Source organism: Lichenostomus cassidix, chromosome 3, assembly GCF_008360975.1.
Source record: "Lichenostomus cassidix isolate B80296 chromosome 3, HeHo_3.0, whole genome shotgun sequence".
NCBI classification, from domain to species: domain Eukaryota; kingdom Metazoa; phylum Chordata; class Aves; order Passeriformes; family Meliphagidae; genus Lichenostomus; species Lichenostomus cassidix.
In genome coordinates, this window is record NC_139483.1 from 24806079 (window position 1) to 24822467 (window position 16389).

A 16389-nucleotide genomic window follows, 5' to 3' on the forward strand; every position below is an offset into this window, starting at 1 on the left:
GAAAACTTAAAAAACATGTTTATTTTCTGTGTACATACAGCTAAATCCTGAAGATGATCTTCTTCACCCTTATACTTTCACCCCAAAGTACAGTGACGAAGAACAAGGGATTAGACAGTCTCCTTCAGTTACAGTTCCATACCCCTCTGGGAACTTTCTTAATATACATATATCTGGCGAATCAACAGGGGCAAAAAAACAGTTGAGTTCATAGCAGATCATACATCAAAACAGAAATCTCAAAAGGCTGCATCTTGATATTTCATTAGCAATTTTAACAGCATTTCTATTAATGACAGTTTCCATCAGCTGCAGTTACAGAAAGTGATGTTAATCACAGATTTAAATTAAAAATTACACGTAACAACATGCTTTTTAAGTTTTTATTGAATGTAGTATTTAAACAATTTCATAAACAACTAAATCATAAAACTGTCTGTTCATGATGCTTCCAATCTTCTATTCCTCCACTTTTCCACATAGAACTCGTATGTCTCCTATAAACAGAGGGGAATAAACAAGTTCAACCTTGTTTCAAGTGAAAAGTTACTAATTCTGAACAAAGTCTTACGTCCTGACAAAAATCTATTATTCTCTGTCATGCAAAACTAGATCTGTATTGAAGTCTGTATAATTAGGAGAAATACCAGAGAGAGTGAATAAAAGGAAAAGGAAAACCTTGCCAAAAATGCATAATGAAGCTTCTATTACTAAATGCAATAATATAATCAATTTCATTTTAAAAATGAAAATACTTTTTAACTTCAATCTGCAATTGTGTCAAAAAATTGAAACGTTTTTAAAGAAGGCTGCATTAGAGGAAAATTGAACAGGGAAATCAGAAAATGAATCATGCCAGTGACTTGGAAAAAACACTCTTATTTTCACTAGCTTCATATAAGCAACAGACATTCTAGGTTTTAAATTTACAGTCCAAATAAAAATTCATATTATGAATTATGTTAAAGCTACAGAAATAATCCATCTAAGCTGTTGAAAGGCTAAACCAAATATTTTACATCAAAACTTTCTGCAATTCTTTAGAAAATTAGAAAGGAAAATCACATTTATCATGAAGCAATATACAGAAACAGTATATAGCCAGTCGGTACAGAATTACAGGAGAGAATTTTTTTTTAGAATATAAAAAGTGGTGAGAAAATAGCAATAAAAACTTTGCTTAGAAAAGGGAAAATATAATGTCTTCAAAATCTGCTTTGCAAAAATGGTACTAGTAGATTATTAGTCAAAGGAATGATGCAAAACTATTTGCAGCCTTGACAGATTTAACATCATGCTGCTTGTCACCCTCAAGTAACATGTATTTGCACAGTTGCATATGTATGTTGGCAAGGCAGCTAGAAGCAAAGCTGCAATAGAAAATAACTCCGACAATTCTAAAATTCCATCCTACTAGTGCCGCAACTTACACTAGACACAAAACATTAATTAATGAAAAGTAGTAGCCATTAATTGTTACTGAAATGCACATTCCATAAGCCTTTTCAAGTCCAATTGCTTAGATAAATGCCCCAAGGAGATTTGATAAAGGTACACCTGTAGATGAGTGCCTGATAAGAATGAGGTAGTTTAAGTATCGTAAGCCCCAAGAGGGTTTTTATTTCCTCAAGTCAAATCCAATGCAAGATTACTACAGCTCCCACAACACCCAGGACTTCACACATTACCTCCTTTGAGGAGTCTCTGCAGAGACCTAGTTCCTGTGTAATTATTCATGCAATGTTTTATTAGCATTGAACATATACGACTCTGCAGATCTATTTCTTAATTCGGAAATACTCACAGGGGGTTCAGTGAAAGGGACAGGCTCTCCTACTTTCTTCAGAAAAGTTGCTAAAGATTTCAAAGAGATCTCGTGCAGCTCTATATTCTTCGCTTTTGCTTTCTCATACGTAGCCTTTACAGAAGCAACATCCTCATCCAATTCTGAGGAAAAAATAAAACCAAAAAAAATCTCAGTGGTTACTTGTTTTTCTTTCCACCTGTTTTCACTCATGCTTAACCATCGACTTCTCTGCAGCTCAGACATTTGCTTGAGAAGCACTGGGATGAAAGTGAAGCGACCCCTGACAGTTTCACTGCTGTCCCTAGGGACCTAGAAGCAGTACAACAGTTCCTAGCTCCTTGTGAACATCAAGGAAGCCATCATGTCCAGTTAAATTCATTCTGTTGCTTGGGAGAACACAAACACCTGCAGTATGGGAGCTGTCGCAGGTTTTACTTGTTCACATTTGGAAACATCATCTTTGCAACCATAGGAGCTACAAAAACAATGTTTCATATGGAAAGAAAAAAAGCTTTATGCAGAAATGGATAGCCTGTGTCCCCTTCTCGTGAGAAAAAGCTTCCCACTCAACATCTGGCAAGTGGCTGAGCTCCTTTTTGAATGTGGGAGGCTACTGCAAAAACTGCATGAAATGACAGCTTAATGAAAGCATAGAAATCGTTAACTTTCTACAACTTTAAAATAGATTTATCGTATGGGAAACACCAACACAAAGAGCTAATACTTGAGATTGTATTTAATGGACCACGCAATTGTGATCTTGCACATTTCTTTTTTTCTAAAAGGTATACAGCAAAGGATTATGCATCTCACCAGACTGAAGCAAAGCTAGCCCTGGCAGAGGATCCCATCTCAGGACAAGGAAAGGAATAAAGGCCCTTTCATTTGTTCCATCATGGATGCCTGACAGATGATCAAACTTCTTTCAGCTGTGATCTACATTCTACTATATCTTTACTGAACACAAACAATTATAATTTTATTTGTACATTTGTTTAAATAACTATAAACAGTAACCAAGTGCGGTAATAACCATACTCCGCTATGTTTCATACCCCTTTCTAACTAATTAAAAATAACAATGGCCTGACAGCAGAATAATTTGTTCTCTTGAAAATTATGATAATAAAATGTTGGACTTGGCTTAAAATAAGAAATTATGTTTGAAAGCCTACTAACTTTAAAATTAAGAAAAAAAACAAGTTGATTTAAAAGATCTTCTTTCTACCCTTCACGGCTAGAGCACAATCTAAGCACAGCCTTCTCGTTTTCAATTGTACTAAATATTTTGCTGATGATCACTTTCTGAGTCAAATGATCAATGTCTCATACAGGTGAGACATTTGCATAGAACAACCTGGAAACAGTTTTGAAAACTCTTCTCACTGGTACTGAGTGTCTCCTCTAGAACTTTCTAGGAGCCAGGTACATCTCTGCCTCAAGAGAGTACAGCAAGCATCTGTTCATACGGAGTGTGGCTTCACATACTCAATACATGCCAACCTCTGTTTAAGGTATAGTAGGGCAAGTGATTGATTCTATGCAATCTCTTTATGAAACTGCTATACCATCATGTAGTTAGGAAGGATAGTGAAAAACCTTATTAGTTCACTTACAGAATTTTTACTGAGCTAAAAGGAGCAGATGACTAATGACAGCATAAAGCAGCAAGTACAGTGCTGGTGACGAAAGGCTAATTTTTTGTTTCATGTTACAAAACTTACCCTGCTGTGAACTTGAAGCTATCCGTTAGCCCCTGAAGCTACAGGGCTACACAATTTGGGTAGTGATTGCTCTGTAGAACATTACTAAGCAAGCAAATTTTCTATACTACATCATGGGACTTCTACAGCTTGATTCAAGTAAGTCAGTTTGTATTCCTTTAACACCATACCTTGGATTTATGTGAAGTGTTTTACCTCATTATTCCTATTTGTCTCCTTTGTGATAGATTGGAGCACAAGGGCTCCTGTCCTTGTACTTTTTTGCTTGTAACACATGTGAGAAGTGTTACAAATGTTCCTGTAATAAAACTGGAGGACAGCATCTGCGTTCAAAAGGCAAAGCACTCTACAGCACAGAGATACAACCTTCCAACTGAGTGTTCCCATAGGAGCTGTATGCTCTGGTTTTTCAAGAGTGAGTCTTGCAAATAAACATAATTAAACAAACCACTTGGTTTCTTAGAGGTGCTCACCTCTGACTTCAGCTATAAAAGAGAACTTATGAGTACTTCAACTATTTGTGTAAATTCAAATGAAGGCATCTGGAATATTAACTGTGGCTAAATTACAAGATGTATAAAGAATTTACACTAGTAAGAATAAGATCCTTTCACATTACTGATAGAACTAATTACTTATAGTTTTCAAACACACACAGAAAAGGAACCAATATTACTACATGCTTTAGGGGAAAAAAGCTAGATTCATTTTAAAAGCTAGATTCATTTATTTCTACAGTATTTTCCCCCATGGATTAGGATGGATTCTTTCTTGTCCCACGAAGCCCCTACTTCAGGTTCTAAATAAAGGATTCATGGCTTGTGTCAGCTGCTTGCTCTTCCACCCTAACTGCTAGGAAAAACCTCAGCTAACCCCTGCACCTCTTTATGACTCAAACTGTAAAGCAAGTAAGGGCTTGCAAGAGCTTTCTGAATGTCTCAAGAGTTCTTACTAAAACACTGTTCCAAGGAGGGTCACTTACCATAACATCTCAAGAGGTGACGGTACACCACTTCTGGATTGAGATGCTCAGGAATCAGTTCCAGAAGCGTCTCGATCTTCTTTGCCTGTGAAATTCAATGCCCAGACAAAAAGAGCATTAACTTGAACTCTTAAAGGACAAAATAAAGTCACCAAAGTTAGCACAGTGACTGCACATTTTTTAAGTGAAGTAAACTGTACTGATAACAAGGAATGGACTGTGTGACTCAAAGCAGATATAATAATTTCCCTCCCAAAATTTCATATGCTGATATGAAATAGTAAAAGCAATGAAGCACAAAATGCAATTAATGTAATAAGGGTCTAAAATCCATAATCAAGAAGCCTAAACATTACTGGTTTTTTTTTTCAGGTAAGCAATAATGTATTAATGAGTATATGGCAGGATTTCAACCAATTTAGGAAAACACTCAGCATCCTTCAATGACCTAGAGGTCAACGGTAGCTATGATCAATGCTTAAAAGGAGTTAGATCTCTAGCTAATGTGCTTAAATTTAAAAAATTCTCAGGTTTTAAATTAAAAACAGTTTATTGATATTAATAACATCTTTATCACACACTACCAACTTTGATGTGTTAGTAAAATTTCAGCTTGGTGAGCTGGGAAACTTCAATGTTTTTAGTTCCTTCTGAGAGACACCAAACAATAGTGTTTATCACATTGCATTTATCACCATCACTTCAAAAGAAGAACATGAAATCAGTTAGTATTTAATGGCAATTTCCACAAAACGTAAATGTGCATTTGCCTCACTTGAAAAATATTTATTCTAGTTTGTGTGCTGGCTGTCTCCTGATGCTGCTCCTCCACAAAAGAGGAATCCATGTGGTTTTTCTTAGGTGTGTATTTCTGGGGTTTTTTTGGCTGTTACTGTTGTTCAATGTTGCGTTTGAGCAGTGGGGGGTTGTTTTAATTTTTTAGTGTGTGCTAAGGCATTTTTGTTTGGGTAGGGGTTTTTTTTGTTGGCCTTTGGATTTGTGTTGTATTTGTTTTGGGGTTTTTTGTTTACTTTGAGGGTGCCATATGAGGAGGGAGGGACAGGAGTAGAACAAGCACATAAAAGAGAGCATTTCAAATTACATGGAATAAGCACAAAGCCAGGAATATAAACAGATGCTCAAACTAGATACATGTCCAAACCACCATAACTGATATGAAATGTGTCTTTTAATGTAAACACAGAGGCATTTTATCATCAGAGAGAGGCTGAGGTTTTAACTTGCATTTGTATTCATACAATGTAGCCAATAAAATAAGGACCTTCAGGTTGTGACACTGAACTGGATAATGCAGTAAAACATTTAAAGCACAATGTTTGCAGGATGTACAGTGTAACATTGAAAGTGCAAGAAATTACTGAAACAATAGAAAAATATTAAGTACACCCTCCTTTTCATCACGCTCAATAACGTAAACTGTTCTTTAAATGTAACCAGCTCTCCAAAATAACCTCTCCCCGCTCTGAGAAACCCAGTAAAGCTGTCAACTGTGAAGTTCAAAACACTTTAACAAAGGTTGATGAAACAGTACTTTGCTACATATAAAACTGTATACATGAAAAAAATACTGTACCTGTCCAGGCTGAGATGCTGCTCTAGCCATAAAACGCCCTAAAGTTCTCTTCTCCTGAGCTATTGCATCCCACCTCTGAAGACAAAGAAATTATTAATGTAGCAGACATGAGTAGGTTACTGACAAACATAATGACTAAGGTGCAAATTTCCAATTACAGATGCTTAAAGCAATATACTAATACATTACCTATTTACCAGGTAAATAATTGACCATTAGTTTGAAAAGAAAACCAAAAAACCAAGTTCATTTCATGCACCTCTTTGGTAAACATTTTTAAAATGGTAGGTTATAAAGTTTGTTTAAAACAATGGGGGAAAGAATTAAACTAATACTTCAATATATCACAAAAACGAGGTTTAGGACTGCAAAAGAATTGAAAAGAGAAACACTATTCCTCTCCAATTATACTGCCAAGCATTCACAAGTGAGCTAGGGATCATAAGGTTAATTATACATTTAATAAGGTGTCAGGGAGATAACTGCTCGTTTCTTTATAAAAATTAAAATGTACAAAGCAAGTTCTCTTTAAAGTATAATTACCTACACTTATGCATACAAAGGACTGATTTCAATCTCTCTATTTTATAAAAGGCTTTGAGAGAGAGAAGTTGAACTTAGAAAAGTTTGAGACAGACCAGATAAAAATCAAAAATCTATCTTACTTTAGAAACAAGGACAAAATAAAATATACAAGACAATATTTGGTGTATGTTCCTCAAAGATGTCAGACTTAAGACTCTTAAAAACGCACGGTGTGGTTTTTTACCAGCTGCAGGATATTAGTACCAAAATGCACAGGAAAAGAACATTGTGCATATCAAAACACACACTATGAAATTCCTACAATCAATTAGTATTGTAGATATATCCAAACAAGATATTTTGGGTTATGCCATTACGAATAATCTGTGTAAGTAATATGGTTTTACAAGCTCTTTAAGGTCCGAGTGAGAAGGTGTGATGCTTCATTCCTTCAGGCAGACAAAACCCAAAAAGTGGCTTTATAGTGCTAAATCAGGGCAAGACACTGATGAGAGAAGCCTGCAACATTTTTATTACCAATTCTAGCCATTCTCATCTACTGCAAGTAAGTGCTCTGAGAGGAAAGAATCTAGCTGGAGAAATGTTATCCAAAGCCCCCTTTCATGCTGAAATATCCAATAATTTCTGACTCTCATCAGTAAAAGCACTCTCCCTCCACACAATACAAGAGACACTGCTGCTGTTTCAGAAACTTTTAAATAGGTTTAGATGCATTTCTGGAAGCAAGCAGTCTCCACGTATATAATAATATTTCAGATTACAAGCAAAATAGATCATTTACAGTGTGGTTTACTTTCCACAAAACTAACAACGGAGAGTGACTATTCCTATCCTCTAGTCCTATTCCTTCCTAGTCCCTATGCCTGAGCTATTAGTGGAATTCTTGATCCACACAGCTGTCAGAAATATTTAACACAGCTCAAAATTTTTCCTGAGCCATAAATCCCCCAAATTTTCTCATATACAAAGAAATTTCAACTCAAGCTTGTGGCTAGCACAGGTTTTTCCCATGAGAAATTTTCTTGTGTTTTATAAATAAAGATAAAGTTTGGATGTTATTGGAACAGTGTCCCAGAACTTGGACAGTGCAGGGCCTGGCCAATCAGGCCTGGGGGAAGGCTTCTGACTGACCAATCTGGGTGACTTTTGAGAACTCTATATATGTGATGAAATCAAAACAATAAAGGTCATTCCTTCTTGCCACTGAGAACTGGTGCCTTCATTACTCTGCTAGCTGCTCAACAGCGACACAAGCTTACCTGTAAATATCCACTTATGAGGTATTTTTAAGTTAGCCCTTAAGATACAGTGTATACAATTTTATTTCAAGTATGCTATAGAGCCATGAATTTAATTCTAATAGTTGGATGCTGTTGTAAGTAGTTTCAGGAATACATGAATGGATATTACTCCGTTTTTCAGAAAATTTTAAGAACATTATGATTTTGCTTAAAAATGAAAAAACCTTCATCTTCACAAAAGCAAAACAGTGATACCCAATTTTCATTTACTCATTCCACTTCAATCAAAGAGCAATCAACAAATCACGAACAGCAAAATAACTTGATGCTTTTTTGCATTTTGATGTTCCAAGCTATACAGCAAGAGGGTTTTACGCCAAAACTGTAGCCTCCTTTACATTTAATATTCAGATGACCAGTTAGGCAAAGCACTACACAAAGCAAGGGAATTACAAATAATACACTTCATGCTGCAGCAAAAGTAACTGAACACCTTCATTGGTACTGTCATGGAATATCATAAAATATCCAACGGATGAAGCAGAGCTTTTTCTTTAACAGTTTAAAATACTTGGGAACTGGTAAGTGAGTAGCATGCACTATCAGGAGATGATAAGAGGCCTTGGTTTGAGGCACGAGCCTATGCACACATCAGCCTGACTGCTGGATGTCACCTGCTTGGATGAACCTCCTGACAGAGCCTGTTCCCAGCACCCACAGCTCATCCCACCTCTTGCTTGGCTTTTTAGCTCTGCACAAATGGCACAAATGCAGCTGTCTCAATTACTAACTCAGCTGAGCCTGTGACCCAGAGACTAACATTTGGTTTTTAACGCACCTGTGATACTCAGAAAGCAAATTCAGCTCTTAATAAACCTTGAATACAATATATACAATATTATAGCAGCCAAGTGAAGCAAAGTCCATGAAAAGCAATCACTGCCTGCTTCTGCTTTGCAAACTCTACAGCTGTAAGATATTCTGTTGACAGCACTTAAGAAATTAGGTGAGAAGTTGCAAGGAAATGGCTTTCAAGAAACAACTGACATGTAGCAGAGGACTTATTAAAAATATTTCCAATATATGATATACGTTTCATTCATGTTATTGGAAGACAAAAAAACCCTGGCATACTACTGCTACTCTCAGTCCTAGAGCACAAGCTCATGGTTTAGTCTAAACTGTGCACTGCTACTCTGACTGTAATTCACATGCATCCCAGTACCAGCCTATGCTACACAACACCTCTTTCTGACAATTTCTCAGTTAACCTTTGAAGAGCTCTAACCATTTCTGTACCTCTTGTGATGTCATTACCTGTATCAACGACCTGGCATCATCCACTCTGTCTGCAGTGACATACTGAAGGAAAAGATCTGTGACAGGTCTGTAAATTCCAAACTGACTGGCCAGACGTTCTGCCATCACACCAACTGCAAAATGATGGGTACATAAGGAAAACCTTTGATTGAAAAGCCACTTTTGTAAACTTCACAGGCATGATTTATGCTGACTGAGCAGGTTTTACTGTAATAGCTCTTTCATAACACCTCTGTTGAGTCAGAATATTTAAATATCATTGCAATTAACTTACATTTTTCCAAAGCTGGTTCTAATCCTTCCTCAGACACCCTTCTTAACAAATAGGAAATATTTCTGACAGCTTGATCAGGATTCTGTGCACCAGAGATAAGCAGAGGCTCAAGGTATTCCACAGCTGCATCAAGGTCGTTGCTGGGAAAAGAGATTGAACTGGCTCAGTTCCTGAAATCAAGACTTCTAAAGATGCAATTACATTAAAGTTTTTGTTTTCTACACCAAGCTTGTACTTACCAGAAGAGTTGATGAAAAAATATTGACCAAAAAAAATTACTTCTTTCAGATATTGTAAACTGAAACAATTTATGACTGAATGAATAAATCGATTAATAAATAATTTTTAATGGCCTTTGACCTGTACAAAGTTTCTGTATTTTGGACACATTTTTTTCCTCACTAAGAAAGAAGAGTTCAGCTTGCTGCTTTAGGAAAACGTCTCCTGAAAATCCAGAAGGCAAAATCTAAACATTAACAGGGGGTATCTGAATAATTAATACACGCAACTTTTTATGCAATGTAATTAATTATTTACCTGATTTTTCCCATGCCTGCCTTTTTGGATGCAAAAGACAATACTAAATGTCACTTGGTCATTACATCTAAATGCTTTTAATCTTAAGGCTTAAACATAGCAAATGTTAATAAAATAACGCAGGAAGCATTCACCAAAGTGTGAACTCTACTTCCAGCATTTTAAAAAGTTCAGATGACAACATCTCTTACCAGGCCACACTAAAAACTAGTTTAATGGAAAAAGAAAACTGAGCACAATGACTGCTTCTAGGTGAAGCAGAAATGCAGCACTTGTGAAACCTATGAAAAATGCTTTGAAAACTGTATCAGAAACATGGATCTACCAATAAATGAACACATGTTGGAAATATCTGTAAGACCCTGTTTTTCTGGGTTATCAAAGTACAGATTGCAAGGTACTTAAGAATATATAGGGTGCATATTATTTACACTGCTAAGTCTTTTCATACATCAAGTTAATTTAGGAATGGGAAAAGTTAATGCTCAACCTCCATACAGCAATTTATTTATTTATTCTTGTCACCAATCTCCATCTTAAGCTGACTTTGCAACACTTTTATGACACGGAAATATAGGAAAATATGCAGCTTATGAGATAAATGATGATGTATCTCTCCCATTTAATTTACATACAAGTCCATGCACTAGAACGGTGTGCCAAGGACCACTTGGATCTACTCCCTGTGGCCAGGCATACCTGAGGCAATCAGAAATCTGTTATGTACTACAGAGTTCTACAGCTTTCCTGCCAAGTCAGGCACAGGAGGTCCACCTGACAAAACCAGTTTGAAAAAAACCCCAAAATACGTAGAATTCCTGAAGATTGGTCCCTGCAAAGTATATTTGAGAAACTAACTATGCCCTTTCTCCTCCAGGTGTTTCCCCATGCGGTTTTACACAAAGGATAAACTAGCACAGTACCAAAGCATCAGCTAAACCAGAAATGCAAAGCAGAGCACAATACTGAATTAAACAGTTGAATCACAGGACACTTGAAAGTGTGGGGATAATTACGATAACTAAACTGAGGCCCAAAGCATCAACCAAGCTTTTATAATTCTTACCAAAAAATAAACCCCAAGTTAAGACCCCACTCCACAGATACACATCTGGCTTTCACATTTTGAAGGTTAAGACAGTAACATTTTTCAAAAATATTTTGTCATTTCAACTACTGGAACAGGTAGTAAATTTTTGTTTCCAAACAAAATATATATTTATGCATAATCTATGGATGCTAAGCTGGGTGCTAAATTTGATTAAGTGATTCCATTTTACCTTCAGATTTCATAGAGCTTTTGATGTAACACCAAGGAAACACTCTACATGCACATAAGAACAAAGATATCAAAGCTAAATTACAGCACCAAAGAAGACCTTATATTCTCCCAAATGCTTCACAGTTATTATCCCTGTATTTCATTAAATTTTTTTCCACCCCAAATGTGTTTGGGAGACAATACAAGAACAGAACTGCACACCATACTCAACCAGAATTTTAACATCTGGGTCACTGTAAAAATGGAAACAGAATGAAATGGATAATGCAAGAGATTTCCCACCATTCTGCAGAAAAGAATTACATACATGGTCCTAGAAACACTTACCTTTTAGTATGAGCCAGTGCAATAGCATTAGGTATTAGTGAGGCAGACAAACGAACTGATTTTGTTACGTCTCCCAGCATGTTTTGAAGTACTTGCAGGTTCTTCACATCTCCTTTTTCTGCCAGGGCCTGAATGAGAGTAGTAACTGCTAGCTTAGTAGGCAACGCGCCACTGTCCAGCATTCCTTTTAAAACAGCCAAGGCATCTAACAATGATAAAGAAATAAGGGAAACAGAAATCAAACTTTAGTTTGGAAAGCAACCATGCTGCTGGTATCATTAATCTTACCCTTTTAAAAACATGTACAGAAAAAAAAATTCTTTAAGCCCTGCAATCACGATAGTGAATTCTAACTTGAATATATATACACAAATAAAAACTTTCAGCAGTAATTTAGGCTGAAAGGCTGTAATATCCCATAATAAGAAGTATTAAGCTACTTTTAACATTGAACTAATTTGTTTGTAACCAGCTCAAGGAGAGCAGCTGCGTCATAAATATCCTCTCTTATGACTTTAAAGTTCTGACTTTTTTTTTCTCCAAACTGCAACCAATTTTCTTTACTAAACACTAAAAATGTTGTATATTTAAGAATAAATACAGTTGAAAAATGTAGTTCATTACTGAAACTGCTGAAGTATAATACTGAGATTCCTCTTTTTGAGTGTGCACCAAAACTGTGTTTCCCAAAATTTAATTTTTAAATAGAAGTACAGGACACAAGTCTCCTTGCAAGAACAAAAACTGAGCACTCAACAACTACCTCAAAAACTCCTAAGATTATAGCAATTACGTATGTTAAAAACACACAAGGTCAATCTCCTGTCCATCTGCCACAAATTCCCCGAACCCACAGCTGATGAAGTCACCCTCATTTCTCTAAGCAGAATTCGTGTCAATTTACGTTATCCATGAGCAAACACATGCAGAAAGACATGCCCCTCTGGTAAAAATCTCTTACTCCTTACCAACATAGGCAGGATTAATCACAGATGATAATTGTAATACCAAAGGATAACACTTCTAGCATAATATACACCCACATGAACTCCACAGCCTTGCCATTCCAATTCAATATACAGGTACTGCAGAAACCAAGCATTACCTTTCAAACATTACAGGAAGAAAAACATCCTGTATACCTAGCCTTCCTTCACAGGAAATTTTTCTGCTCAACATTCTTCTTTTTAGGGAAAAAAGGGAGCAATACAGGAGTGGCAAGATTCACAACACTTAAAAAGCAACTGCAGAACACATGCCAAGTTCAAATTCTCTCCTGACTGTAAGTGTGGCTCTCCATCTAGCATGGAGCACAACCAGACTTCTTAAGAATGAGGACAGAGAAAGATCTGAATGCTGCATATGTGCAGCACTACTGCAAGAAATTACAAACTAGTTGCATAGTGGATAAGTTTGCAGGTAACTACACTTGTGAAAACCAACCATTCATATTTCAAAATGCTCTCCTATAAACTGCAAATTTCCTACCATGAAACTCACTCTTGAAATTAACCTGGATTTTACTGGAAGTTCTGGCTAGAAGATATTAGAGCTCTTAGGACTATACTTGGGGGCCTGCATAAAACCTTTTATATGTACCACATAACACAGCAAAGAATGTTGATGAGGTATGTAAGTGGTAAAGCAAGAAGGTTTTACACAAGTGAAAGCCATTACAGGATGTAGGTCAAATGGAGCTCACATTTTGTACCAACAAAAGACAACAAAAACACCATGCCCAAAAATGCTTTGGGTAATCTATGAGCCTTAGAAAATTACAAGTATGGCTGAAATATTCAGTAGTTGGCATTTTCAAGGCTTCATTTAGACAAAGACAAGTAGTATCTTTCAAATTAAAACAGAAACAAGGACTAAGCGTGACTATTCAATGAAATAGTCAGAGTAAGCCTTCTCCAATTCTCAAGATAAAAGAAAATATAATTTTGCAAAGTAATGTAATTCCACAGACTTCTTGAGAAACTTTGCATTGTGCAGAAAGGAAGATTTTTAGGGGACAGGAAGGAAGAGGGTTGATGTGGCAGAGAATTGAGTACCCTAGCTTAAAAAACCCCATTTAGTTAGTGCAACAGACTGGCAAATGTAGAAACATCACTGATGCTCTGAAGAAGGGAAGAATTTTGGCGTGCAGTATTCAGGAAGAAATGATAAAACTTCACGGCACATTGGAGAAGAAAAAAGAGGAAATTTATTAGAATAAAATCTGCCAATAATTTATTATTTATTTCAGGTGAAGGCCCTGAAAGCTGCAAAAAAAGATCTGCCAATAGGAAAAGAAGCAACTGCTTTCACCACTAATACTTCAGTGAATGACACCTGGCAAGGATGTAAAACTGGAGACTGAATGACGAAGGCATTGAAAGAAGACAAGTTTATTAGCCACAGGAAAGAAAGAGTACAAGTGAAAAGATGGGTCTAAATGCTTATCTTGAGTATTTTAATGTAGCTGATGTTACATGGGTATGGGTTATTACTACAGCTATGCACCATGAAATGAAATAAAATTTAATGATGGCACATTCAGAAGTGGATTTTCTGGTAGGCCTTGTAAACCCAACTGAAATAATACATTTAATTTGTACACAGATGCTTTAATGCCTAAAGATACTGACAAAAATATGTATCAACACTGTATTTAAGACTTTCATGAGGATAGAAGACATTGGCCTGCATGTAAAACGACATGCACACAGAATTTTCCTCTCTCACAAGAGTTCACCTAAATAAGTAAGATGTGGAGCTGATCTCTAGGCTGCAAAGCAACAAATGCTGTGAACTAAATTAAAACAACCATAAACTTTATGCACCACCTTGTTGGGTACCCTTATGTACTCTTCAGCCACCATTTTTTTCACTATCATGATTGTTACATTAAAAAGAAAACCAAGTATTTTGTTACTGTTGGTATTGTGAACTATTAAAAAGTATTTGATTAAGTTTTTAAATCAATATTATAATCATTTAGTTCACAATCATGCACATTTAACAGTCAATTTAACTCATCTGGTATCTCACACAACCAACACAATGTGCAAGAAACAACTGCTGGGAATTGTTTCAGATGCTCTAAAGTATGTTAATTTCCAAAGCAAAATGACTTGTGCTGTGAATTTTAACGCACTTGAAAGCCTGTACTTTCTCTCGTTCTGGAGCACAAATTTTGCATGTCTGAAGAGCTGTGATTCATCTTAAGAAAACCCATCTTGTGTTAAATGGAATGGAAACTGGACTAAGTGGTCAAATGACAAGTACATTCATATTCAAGCTGTATTATAAATGCATGTACAGTAATTTACGTCTCTCAGCTACCACAAAAGGCTCTTGATAAGCAGGTAATTTGCTAAATGGACTCCTTTATCCAAGTATTCGAAGGGCGTTACAAGAAAAATCTGCAGAGGCATTAATGTGACGTAAAGGTCAAGCATTGTGACATACCTTTCAAATAATCCCGCCTAACTTGCGATATGATGAGGAGGCTGCTGGCAGCACTGTTCAGTGTGAAGCCCTTGATGTGGGTCTCAGCACTAAAAGAAGCAGACATTTAGAAAGGAATTACTGACATGCTTCTGATACGATAATAAATGGTTGAGCACCAAGGTGAAATTATAAAAACTACTGTTCGTATGTTAAAAATATTGCTGCAAAATATCGACCTGGAGACAGCTTTTGTGTTATCCTGTCAATGGTTATAGAAGGATAATTTTTTTTTGCATTCTGACAGATGACAAAGTTGGAAGTGAGCAACAAAAGAAACAAAGTACAAGATTTTTTTTAAACAATCGGTTCAGATTCTTGAATGCTGACATATTAGATGACTAAAATAACTGCATGCCCTGCATTGTTCTGTTGTATCCTAAGCTGGATACTTTTTCTTCTTTTTTCAATAGTCACCATAATTATAAAATATAAAACTATTCTTTCAGCAATAAAAATGAAACATTTATTTTCAGCACTGTATATTTTAAACATAAACTAAAGCATATTATGAACTAACACCATATCATTTGGTTGATTAATTTTCAAATTTCTGTCATCTAGATGTATACAGGTTTTAAAGTGAACATCCTACATTTGCTGCCTTAGCCATATTAAAATTGTATTTCGCTTATCAATTCCTTATCTCCTGTAATACAAAACTTCATGTATGTGCAGTAAAGACAGTCTTTACTTTAGTAACCCTGCTAAAGCTTTCCTAACACTGGAAATTAGTCAAGAGAGACTAACCAGCAATCACATTGGTCTTATATTACAAAATGTCCCTGCTCCTAAATGACATCTAGCCAAGCCCCATTTTTAATATATACGGATAACTTTACAAATGTTCATTTCTAGATTACAAAATCTCTACAGAGCAAAGGGGGGCATTGCCATTTACCATATCAGCAATCAAGATAAACCTCACTGATCATCTTGTGGCAAACAACTGAGCAGCCTACCTACTTGAACTTAGGGGCTGAGCGGATTGGGAGGTAAGCAGGGTCATTGCTAAATTGTTCTCCTCAATCCCAAGAAAATCCTTCACATTGCACACAATATGACTATCCTCTCAGTCACTTTCAGCCTCCCAGGCTCACAAATGCAGTCACTGGACTCAGGATTTTCTTACTCTCCCAACCAATCCCCTTAATCCCTGCCTAAGCACCCACTGCTCAGTTCCGCCTTTTTTTTTCCCTTTGTCCCATCTGTCAAAGCCCTTAAGTCAACAATTCAAGCATGAGACTGTAAATTACATATAAC

The 16389-nt window shown here is 36.2% G+C and overlaps 1 protein-coding gene across 1 annotated transcript in view; it reads right to left on the bottom strand.

Annotated features, from left to right (window-relative positions):
- The window catches only part of LRPPRC (leucine rich pentatricopeptide repeat containing), an 87134-nt gene continuing 70745 nt past the window's right edge, over nucleotides 1–16389 (bottom strand). Inside the window, exons 31-38 of the mRNA XM_085054975.1 lie at nucleotides 15088–15176; nucleotides 11635–11839; nucleotides 9489–9628; nucleotides 9212–9327; nucleotides 6108–6182; nucleotides 4514–4598; nucleotides 1805–1947; nucleotides 1–497 (exon numbers count right to left, since the gene is read on the bottom strand). Of these exons, the coding sequence (XP_084911101.1) occupies nucleotides 441–497; nucleotides 1805–1947; nucleotides 4514–4598; nucleotides 6108–6182; nucleotides 9212–9327; nucleotides 9489–9628; nucleotides 11635–11839; nucleotides 15088–15176 (910 nt within the window). The 3' untranslated portion in view covers nucleotides 1–440. The remainder of the gene's footprint in view (nucleotides 498–1804; nucleotides 1948–4513; nucleotides 4599–6107; nucleotides 6183–9211; nucleotides 9328–9488; nucleotides 9629–11634; nucleotides 11840–15087; nucleotides 15177–16389) is intronic.